The 11907-nt window shown below is 35.5% G+C and overlaps 1 protein-coding gene across 1 annotated transcript; it reads right to left on the reverse strand.

Moving 5' to 3' along the window:
- Positions 1-24: 24 nt before the first annotated feature.
- Positions 25-6427, reverse strand: LOC130656047 (nuclear factor of activated T-cells 5-like). The gene is made up of 7 exons (XM_057458883.1): positions 5602-6427; positions 5440-5520; positions 4774-4964; positions 4432-4622; positions 2594-2731; positions 2452-2501; positions 25-2282 (listed from the first exon to the last, which is right to left on the reverse strand). The coding sequence occupies exons 1-7, from the start codon at positions 6109-6111 to the stop codon at positions 183-185; spliced, it is 3261 nt and encodes a 1086-aa protein (XP_057314866.1). The 5' UTR covers positions 6112-6427; the 3' UTR covers positions 25-182.
- Positions 6428-11907: the final 5480 nt, after the last annotated feature.

Consider the following 11907-nt stretch of genomic DNA (forward strand, 5'->3'; position numbering starts at 1 on the left):
TTTTTATTAACTGCTCAGGTTTACAAGCACAGTCATCGCAACATGACTGCGCTATGAATGGTTGTGTTTTTTAAAGCCTAAGTTTCATATGTATGTAAAGAAATTTTATTGCGCAACCGCAGCGCAGGAAGTAATATTTTAGTCCAACAGTCAACGATATTTCGTTAAATGAGTCTTGTTTCTTAAATGAGTCTTGTTTGCTGAAACGTTGGAGAAGGGTGTTGCTGAAACGTTGGAGAAGGGTGTTGATGATGAGGCTGTGAGGGCTGTTGGAATGCTTGCTGTTGCAGAGTGAACGAAGATGTTTGCGGCTGCGACTGGGTTTGATAGGAAGACGGGTGAACATGCGCAACTTGCTGGTTGTAAACAGTGGCAGTTTGCTGCGCTTGGTGCGCATTTCGACTGTTTGAAAATGGAGTAATGGTAGCTTGTTGTTGAGAAGCTGTGTTAGAAAAGTTGGACGAGGTAAACTGTTGCTGCTGCCCGACACCGTTTTGTTGTTGATAGACGACTGCCGTCTGGTATGTTGAAGTTGGTAATACTTGGTTCACCGACTGAGGTACAGTCATGTATGCTTGCTTCTGAGCAATAGCAGTATATGTTGTTGGGACGGTCTGCACAGGGCTAGTTGCAGTTATAAACGATGTCGAGATGGCTGAGGCGAGGTTCTCATTGGCAAGAGCACTTTGTATTATTTGATAATCAGGCGACGTGTGTTGGACTTGTTCCTTCTCCATCTGCTGGTAAACTGATGACGGAACTTGTATTGGTTGTTGGTTGACGTGAAGTTGACTAGCTGCTTGCTGCAGCTTACTGTGGACAAAAGGTTCTACCGTGGTCGCGGATGAAAACGATAGTTGCGTCTGAGATTGAAGGAAATTTCCTTGCTGACGATCTAACACATTATATTGCAACATAGTTTCGCTCGTCTTCAACTTTTTCAGTTTTTCTACATGGTTTGTTAAAATCTGTATCTGCTTCTCCAAGGGAACAGTTTGTGTAGGTAAAAAGTTATCGACAGCTGAGTCGAAGGGTTTCATAGTTGTCGAAGTCGAGTTCAGGACATTTACACACGGAATAGAGCGGGGAACTATTGGCACGCTTGAAGAAGTAGAAACAATAATGCTTTGCGAATCACGAGTGGATATCAAGGGAAACGTCAAAGCATTATTGGAAAACATTATCGGTACTTGGCTGTTATACATATGTTGTTTATCTTGAAGATAATTTGGTGATATTTCTTCTTCTTTGACCTTCTCGAACGCTTGCTGAATTGCAATGGAACTATTTTGAAGAAATTCCTTAGTCCCACCGGACTGCATATTAACTACAGGCGCGGTAGCGCACTGATTTACAAGCTCGTAGTTCGACGGTACGGTTAAAGTCGGAGTAATTAAACCAGTTATTCCCGCATGTTGTTCGCTAGATACTAAAATAGGCACAGCCTGCGTCGTATGTCGGTACGTCACGTGAGACGCTGCTTGCATGTCATTGTTTGGTAAATGTACGATAGGTGTTTGTGTCAAAGCAGTCTGTGTCGTGACTGAAACATTTGTTTTAGGAAGAACAGAAAGCATGGAATTAACAGCATTAATTTGTTGTTGCGATCCTACGAAATTTGCAGTAGTTAAATTGGTAGCATTAATAGTTTGCGGGTTAACGAGCGCAGGTGCAGTGATGTTTTGAATAGGCTTGTTATTGTAAACTGGCTGCTGTATCATAAAACCAGGTTGGACAGCAACATTCGGTCTACTTGTTGGGGCAACAACTGGCAAAACGTTATTCTGTACATAGAGCACACCTAACGTTGAAGGCGCAATGTTGTTTGCACATGTCCCGTTGAGTACTGACTTCTCCTGTTGCAAAAGAACACGGATATCGTTAGATGCACTGCTGGGTAAAACAGACGGCATATTCGCAACACGTTTAGCAGGCGAATCTAGTCGTAACTTGGTTGGAGTTGTCGGTTCTATATTCGCACCCATTTTACTAACATCTATATTTCGTTCAGAACTGTCTTGTTTCGCTTCAGCATTTAGAGAAGCAACGGTTAAACTTGATGGCATATCACCACTTTGTGCGCTATACACGCGCTGAAGAAATCCTTTAATTTGAGCACAGTTCGCACAACCTTCCACGGTTTTGCTGGCGGAATAGGTAAACGGGTACGGGTCACTATTTCTTGGTTCCTTTTCAGGACCAACCCGAATTTCAACGTACACTACAATACTTTCAGGCAGCGTTGTTTCTTTATAAGGAGGTACTTTTACAACACAAGCATTCTAGAAAAAAGTGAAGTAGTTTAACTTTAATTAACAGTACATGCAACCAAGCATACAAACAAAATAGAAAAATGGTTATTAGAACCTAAGAATAGACTAAAAGCGATAACTTGCTCAAAAACTTTGACTTGTTTATAGAAAATTAAATAATAATAAGAAAAACATTTACTAAATTAGATTTTGCTTTGTCCACCTCTGCGAACGCTTCCCATGTATTGCCTAGAGTAAAATTAAAACGAAATCGATATTTAAGGTAGAATTATACACAAAAGATACACACACTTATACATACATAGTGAATGGCTAAATACCATAATCCTCTTTTGAGAAGAAACGAACTTTAAACCCAGAAGCAAATTTCTTTCCAATAAATCCCATTTCTTCGCCACCTTCAGCTGAACATTCGCTCAAACTAGCCCACCATATCTCAGGGTTTCCAGATGGTGCCGCTAAAAATACATTGTATTACACTGTTATATCTCTTTAAGGGACCAATTCAGTCGGAACAATGAAAATTACTTGCATCGAAACAGTCGGAAAATCTATGTCAAGAACTTTTTTTGTTATTGACGTGCCGAAAACCAATACCCAGGGACGCTGGATGGTCCTTCTGAGCCCAAAATTCTAAAGGAGACGATCGACAAACAAGACCTGGAAAGTAGATTGCATATCGTAGGCAGCATTGAAAATAAGTCCAAAAAGGCCAAAAACCTACTTGGAGATAATATATTGAGAAAAAGGGCGAAAATTCTAAGATCGTAACTACACGCAGTAAAGAATACCATTTGTATCTAAGTAATACGCAACACGAACTTGTGAAAATTTCCTTGTCAATGTTTACAACGAAAGGTTAGGTTATTTGGTTAAATCCAAAATCCTAAAAAACTTTAATTATTGCTGACGTCAGCATGCCCTAATTCCATCATATTTCGCACCTTTCCGCGTAGTAAAGTGGATTGTTCCATAATGCATACATTGTGGAAAAAGTTCAACGTTGGTTACTTGGCCTACACGCCTGCTTAAGTAGAACTTTTGCAGCGCACTGGCTGCAGAGCACTGGCCGAGTGGTGATGTTTGTCTATTTTGAGCTGAAAAACGGGCAATTTCCCAAACATTATTTCAAGGGTTTTAGCTCTTAACTCGTTCTAAATTTCTAAACAATAAACTTCTAATTTTAAAATGGTTTCATTTGTTATTAAATAAAAATGCGTAATTCAACAACTATGATTTGATTGAGTTAGTATTATTCTGAATGCAAGTTTCATGTCATTAAAGGGGTTACGAAACGATTCAATAAGCTCAATCCCCGCAATTTCCGAAGAGTGGCGTGTAATAAACGGACCACTCAAAAGGTCAAGATGCAAGAAATTATACACAGTTTAGATATAAATAGACGTCTAGAAAACCTCTTTATGAATAACTAATTTCTCATGATCAATCTGATATTTTTCTATTTTTATTTTCGAAAATAAGAAAAAATTTCCTGCAGTATTCTTTATTTGGTGGTAAAGTAAGGTACGGTCTGTAAAATATATTAAATATCAGTAAATCGAAAGTCTGTTTTGATGAGGAAACAGAGTCAACACAAGGAGCTGTATTTATTAAAAAAATAGTATGTTACTAGCTTTAAGAAGGTAATCGAAGTCATTGTTGTTGCCAAGACTAGCTTTGTGTACAATAAACTTATATGCTTCTATGCAAAATATCGACGGTTATAGTGAGCTAGCTAGTTCAAAAGGTTTAAAGTTATTTATTAGAAAGTTTTAGTTAAAAGCAAGGTAAGTACTTATATCGAATAAATTTTAGATATCCAATATACGTGGGGAACTTTTCTATGTTTAGATGCCTAATATAATATAATATTTAAAATGATTTAAGTTGTTTTTTTTTGTCCACAGTGATCATAAACTCTTCCACCCCCATTAGCCGGACTTTCGTGTAAAACACTAAAGTCGAAAACCAACAGCCGTTTCGTAGCCCCTTTAAAATTAATATATGCAAACAATAAAAACAAAAGAAAAGAAACATACAAGCCTTCTACACAACTTATCAAAGCAGCTCCTGAAAATTTCCTTCTTCAGGCACATTTCATAAAAAAAGTCACGCATCAATGTCTGTTTTAAAAAAAATAATTAAGTTTGGCACTTACTACATAAAAATGATCTTGAGTATGTTGTCAATAAATAACCAGTGTGATTTTTAGAAGGTGCTATAGATGCTTGAAACGCCAACTTTGCTTCCTTCTTCTTACTTTTCCATGTGGAAGGTTCAATACCACGCTTTCGAAGTTCACGATCAGCTTCCCAGTTTCGAACCCGCCTGATACTTAACTGGTCAAAGCTGTAACCATTAAAAAAAAACGATTAAGCAAGTTTGTTGGCATTAACGCAAAAGCAAATATCTACTTAAAAACATTGGATACAAAAATATTTCTTTTGTAGAAAACATTCAACAAAGTCAACAATAGAAAAAAGAAACTAAAATGAAATACATTGCAATCATTTCATCATTTTCATCTTCGGGTTTCATCAACATTTGAATGGCAGGTGTCCCATCTTTTAATGTGACTTCCTTACAAGGAGCTTTTGTCGAGCCAGGACCAGTAGCAGTGTGCAAGTGAGGTTCATCTTCACGTGTCACAACAAACACAGTAATAACAACGTCACCAACGTAGCCTTCAATCTATGCAGAGAAAAGCATTGAAATATAAACCCCATAATGATTTTCAAAAAGTACTGATTTTAATGAACTCCAATCATAGACAATATATAAAACAAGTTAGTGAATTCCGAAGTTCGCAGCCATGTCAAAGTTTGCTTGTCCATGATCACAGGAAACTTAGGACTTTGGATGTTAGATTATTTGGTAAGCCCGTACTCTTGACTATAAAAATTATTGCTGACAACAGCACAACCATTTTTCCTAAATTTTAAAACCTCCATGGTCTCAGGAAAATCCTTCTACCAAATGTTAAAGAGCGACCATCTGGCCTAATTTTTAATATTCATAGCAAGTATACCACATAATATTACTGCCATGAAACATGTTATACTTGCACTATATGTACTGTACTTGACAATTTTCATTATCTAGAGGGGATCAGATCGAAAAACTCTAATACTAGCGTATATAGAGTAGTGTATTCAGTATGTGTTACCTTTATTGTTGGAAAGCCTGTTTCAGTAGCTCCATGAATTGGACCCTTACAACCCTCACTTTCGTATCTTGCTCTGTAAGTCTAAATGAAAAAGCATGATATTATATATGACACACTTGATTGCTATCGATGCAGGAATGGAAGAACTATAAAAATAGGTACTGTTTCAGGTTCCTCTATAATTTTGATTTGCGGAATACCATCAGTCATTAACTTGTCGATTACAAACTCATCTTTACGTGGAGAATATTCAGGTGTAGTTGGCTTAGAGGTTTCCACTTCTTTAATTAATTTTTTGAGTTCTTTTCGAGGAGATAGGTCACCACTACTATGCTGTGGATAGCGATGGTAAGGATCAGATACATCTGGTTTTGTATTAACAACTTTATTCAGAGCACTTCTTAGGGATAAATAAGGCTCGGCATCAGCTTGAGGGTTCCCAGGTAAACTAGCATCTTCAGTGTCAGTATCCATGAAGCTGTCACAAGAGTCCTCAAGAATTGAATCTGAAACGGAACCTCGATTATAATTTGTGACATGGATGATTTTGTTGGCAGGAACATTGTTATCAAAATGTGTCTGCACATGAACATTTCCCAAATTATTCGAAGTAGTCAAGAAAGAAAGTTGCGGTGATGTGGGTCGAGTGAATTCATGTTGTCTCGCTTGCATTTGCCTTCTTTTAAACACAATAACACAAATAGATTTTTCATAGCTGTAGGCTAACCCTACATAGAAAATTTCAAAGATAATGTAACTTCTTCAGTCAGTTTTGTATTTTTTAGTAATTTGTTTATACTTTTCTTGTATCTACAATCCTAAAATATATAAAATGTCAATTCAAGACTGCTCTTTAAGAAAAGCATATATTTTTAATTAAAGGTACAAAAACACTTCTGTAATATTACACCTGAAGTTGTTGTTTAAGTGTTTAAAAAATAGAGGCAACTCGACATTTATAAATAAGCTTGGCTTATCAGATGGAAAATATTCAATAAATGCTCAGACATATGTTTATCAAGTGATTTTTATTTGACACTATACAAAAATAAAAAACACGTAACTGACAACAAATTATCAGTGCTTGCACAACTTGCAACAATAATTGCTCTTAAAGACCATTATTTTTCGGAACAAAAAAAATATGGAACAAACATTAAGAGGTGAAAAGAGCAGGAAAACTTTTTTTGAGAAAAATAATAGATTATCTCAAGAATACTTCTATTAAAAAAACTATAGACTAATTTTAGATTAGGCCACAGCTAGTTAATAGCGCATTTCTTTTCAGGTTAAAAATTTTGATTTACTATTTTGTTAAGCTTGGGTTAACACAATTAAGTCATAAAATTCTATTAGGATAACTTCACAACATATATTTGAGTATATGTTCATGAGTAGCTGCTGACAAATGTAAAATTCATGAATTTATAAAGAAAATAATGTGGAACACAACTGGAAGCAATTATTGCTTTAATTATTTTCTTACGCGGCACCATCATACTAGTGAAATATGAAGTGAGAAAACAACTTTTAGACATGTGTAAACATAGCTTTAAGAACTTTTTTATTCTCAAATTTAGGTTGGAGACATCTTAAAAGCTAATTTTTTCAAATATTCTGCTGCCAGAGTGCTATATGAATAACAGATCATAGTAGGCAGAGTCTACCAATTTTATACTATGATGCATGGGTGCCAGACAATTGTCACGTTATGTACATTGTTTGAGGAATTGAATGACATTTTAGACACATACAAGTATCACTTACGACTTAAAGCATATTTTAGAACAATTCTGGTGGTATATACACAAAAAGGAGCAAAAACTAACTCACCTGCAAATTAATTTGAAGTTTTAATTTCAAATTAATTTGAGGAATGCATTAAAATATGCTTAACTAATTGCAAATAACAACTTTTTTTCTCGAAAAAAAATAAATAGGAACTTTTATTTAAAAGATTTAAAGCATGTTAAAATGTTTGTAGAAAGAACTTAATGTGTCACATAGGTTAAAAACACCCAGGTATAATTGGATTAAATTATGTAGTTTTTAGAGAACAATAGAGGTTAGAGATTCTTTAAAATTGATGAGAATTGAGAAGTTCTACAGGTGTAACAATCTTAGGCATACAACCTGCCTATTAAATACAATTAGTCCTTGTTTTTCTCAAAATAAAGCAGAAAATGCTGATCTAGTTTTTTCAATTAATTGAGCTTAGGGTTTAGGGAAATTGACCAGTCATGTGGCAAAAGACAACAGTTTTTCTGATCTGTTGAGGCATGTTGTTGCAACATGATTTCGAATGAGCAAACATCCCGGCACAACAAAAATTAATATATAAAGAGCCAAAAATAAGCAAACAAAGCAAATTTATCAGACCACAATTGCGTTGTGGGCAAAAAGATGCATGAGCTAGTTAAAGTAATATAGATGAGTTACCAATGTTTACAAAATTAGCGCATGCGTGAAACAGAAAAACTACTTAATGTTTTTAGAAACTACAAAGTGTGGCTGTCATAAATTTGCTTTAGTTTCCGTATTCTAAATGCATGGGCAGGATTCGTTACAATATATAATTGGCTTATAACTTACAAGACAACGAATTCCACATCATGTTCGTCAAGCTTAATGTTTTGATGTAAAGATTATTTTAAATACATGTCAACCAAAGTGGATGCAAGTTTTAGCCAATCTAACTGTAAAACAGCTGATTTGGTACGGTTAAATCTAAGGAGATACTTTAGCTCAGGGTCTTATCCCTGGATCATGGATTCCTTTGTTTGCAAGTTGAGCCTAGCTATCGGTTAACCGGTTTTCCCTGTTGATGACATAATGCACAGGCAAAAAATATAGATAACTGACCACACCTATCAAAGAAATTAACTTAAAAAGTAACTTACGCTGAAATAATTAAAAATTGCTAAAAATGTAGCAAGCTAAGCTAGCTACAGAGCTTTGTAAATATTCACAACTCATGTATTCATTGCTGGTTCCAGTAGTGATACTCTCCACATCTCATCCTTTTATCTCAACATTTTAAAATTGCAGAAAAAAGGTATATAAGCATTCGCAAGTGATAAAAAAATATGATGAAAGAATTTTGGAGATATTATTAGGGAAGATGGAGGATAATACTATTTCCCAATACAACAGAGACAAAAATATGTGTAAGCCAGACTATCGTAAATCGTAAAATTTGCAACAACTAAACTAATACCTAACCTAGCCAAACACTGAACGTTGTTTCCATAAAAACATTATCCGGCAAGGATGCACATAAAGAAAATAAAAGTCACGTGATCGTCTAATTAAAGTTTGACATAATTTTCCTTACCACGTGATAACGTATTTTAAAAACACACAAGAAAAGAGTTTCAGCACAAACCAAACAGGTGATCAATCTAAAGACTTTCACTTGTAAAAAATATCTTTTAATTATATTTTAAAAACTGCTTATGTGCTTCTTTACTAACAAAGTTGAATCTGTATAATGCACGCTGTATTTGTACAAATAAATCTGGGTAACCAATAGCGCATTTAAAACATAACTTCTTTTCCGTAGTCTTGCAGCCAATTTGGTGTATATAATTAGTTATCGAGACAAAGTTACCGTGGGTCATCACCAACTTTGTATCCAGTCAGATTTGTATCCCAGCGCATGAACCCAACCTACGTCCAGGGGCTTTTTTCGTGTTGCGTAGTGGATGTGATAAAGAAGAACGGGCTGTTTCGTCCACGCTTTTTTATATTCAGCAGCATAAAGCATGACGAAGCACAAATCCTTAAAAAACAAAAAAAATAGTTGCAAATTATTTCTGTTATGCAAGTTTCATACGACAAAAGTTCAATTCAAATTGGTGAGCAAGTATATTTTTTACATCCCCGCAGAAATAACAAAAAATTTGAACGCAGCGAGTGGATTTCTTGTTGACCTGGCTCGAATGTTTACATCGTCCACACTTCAGTTAAATATTCAACACGTTAATTATTAGTATTTTTAACCCACGTGAAGGTCCCATTTGTTTACGCATTAATGCAAAAATACTACGCCGATGACAGAATTTTTCACATTTCCATAACGCCTATCAAAGGTGTGGGTATTGATGGCGCCTCATCTGCCATCATCTTAAAACGAAAGGCGGGAAAATTTGTACGTCTCGCAAATCGTCTTAATGATGCGTAGAATCAGTTTCTGATTTGAGAGAATAAAGAACCACTCGTAAAAGAAATGAGCACGTCATGCTATGTGTTGTATACGTCAGGCATTTCAATTATAATAACGCCTATTGCCGATTTCCACTTTTTTGCTAAAGCTTTTGTGATAAAGATCATTATTAGTCAGGATGCAACCCAGTCCCGAGATTTTAATTTATATTTTGTTCCGTCCAAATATAAAAAACTAACAAGCCCTCGGAACTAGGTTGGTCAGGATTGGGTGTAACAATTAGAAAGTAGTTTCTTGTCCCAACTGGTTTGGTGAAGACTGGGCCTAAGAATCCGGCTAAAACCTAAGCAAATGGTCAAGTTGAAGATGTAAAAAGTTATGACCAGGAATCTTAAACTTAGATACTGCAATATTTAAAAAAAAACCTAAAATAAGCTTATAAATTTATAAGAACGTTTAGCTGAATTTAAAAGGCATTTGTTTTCATTATTGGACTTAGATATAGAAAGTTATTTGTTTAAAATGAAACAAAAAAGTGGCTTCATTTATTCGAAATCGGCGTCAAGGTTATTAAAGCCTTGAATTATTCATTACGGTAACATAACAACAAAACCTACAAATTGTTTTTTACAAGAATAAAAGGGTTTTTCTCTATTAAATGATAATTTAATATTTAACAATAAAAATTCACATTTTAAACATAAAATCGTGAAATCTAAATATTAGGCTTAGCAACCTTCTTACCAAAAACAAAATTTTGCCCCGAGCAACTAAGATACAAATATCTAGTCGTTTATAAAAAATAGGAATTGTAAATTGGTTGTTACTCCTAAAATGCTGGTTTGTTGTTTGTTAATTCGTTTAAAAACGAATATTCGCAAAATAAAGCAACTACAACCTACTTCGGTCGTTTAAATTTTAGTTTTTAGACTTTAAACTTGGTCGATAAAGAGGATCACCTGGCTTAACTTGTCGTATTTTATAATCGGACAATTTTTTTTTTGGTTTTGGCATCTTAATCTGAATTTTCTCTTGTAGAAATGCTTCAGTAGCAGACAAACTCCAAGTATTATTCTGTGCTAACAGCTGGGCAACCAACTGATCAATCGCCTCTGCTGCCGGAACGTTCCAGGTCCCAGGTCCAAATAGGTTTCTCTGCGGCATTAAAAACACGGCAGGGAATTTTCTCGAAATGCACGAGCTAGAAAAACAAACATTTCCACGACCCTGTTTCCCAGGGCACAAATGTTTCACGCGCTATCATCGTTTATATGTTGCGCCCACGTGTGAAATAGGATATTTTTCAGTGGATATGAATTAATAATGGTAGCTTTTTGAATCGGTTCAAAATCGTTTGTAAAATGTGTTTCGTTGAGGTACTTCATCACGCGATAGCATAACAACACATTGGGCACTGTTTCAGATAAATGTCGCAAGACATACGCCAAAACATTTCCACTCGACCAACAGCCATCAAGCTTTCTCTCTGTAAAACCTCTCTTAAAACATTTGTCACATTTTTATCGTGAAGTTCCGACAGATGTTTTATATCGATTTAAGCATCCAAAGATTTGCACCATTTCAGAGAGACGCACGGCACAACATCGATATTAATCTCCATTTTATCCTCCCATTTCAACAATAACTCGTGGGGTGGTTTAAACGGTATAACATCCAACACATTGCTTGGAGAATACAGATAGCGTAAACTTGCAGGACAGTTCAGCCTCTGAATTGCTTTTTTTAATAACTTTGAAAACTCAGCTTTCACTGACGTTGCGTCCAAGTAAAATTTCCCTTCACTTTGTAGCATGAAAGAGCTTCATCTTTTTTTTAGCATTCTTATCAAGAACTTCGAGTTTCACGTGACCTGGTGATTTCTCGTTATTTGTTACTTCGAAAATTTTAACTGTTTTATCTACATTTCTCTGGCCTCCAAGGTGCAAACATCCCGCATTATTACCACCTGAGACATCGTAATCGCCACTCAGGTCATCTAAACAAACCATTAGATCGAATTCGTCAGGATTTAACACCTTAGTTCCTTCATACGTGCTACCACTTCTGACAATGTGATTTTTAAACAATTTATTCAGTTCCCCTCTAGTTTACTTGTGATCTCTTCAATTATTTTCTCCACCGACGTTTTGATGTTCAAATTCTCTTGTGAGCGTGTGACCATAGCATAATTAGCATCTTCGTAGAAAAGCATTTTTCCAAGGCTTCAAGTTTCGTCCATAATTTTTTAGTGTGCTTCTAAACAAAATGGGCTCACATTAGGAAATTGTTTTTAGTTTCCAGAC

The sequence above is a fragment of the Hydractinia symbiolongicarpus genome, chromosome 8 (genome assembly GCF_029227915.1).
Source record: "Hydractinia symbiolongicarpus strain clone_291-10 chromosome 8, HSymV2.1, whole genome shotgun sequence".
Classification (NCBI taxonomy): Eukaryota; Metazoa; Cnidaria; class Hydrozoa; order Anthoathecata; family Hydractiniidae; genus Hydractinia; species Hydractinia symbiolongicarpus.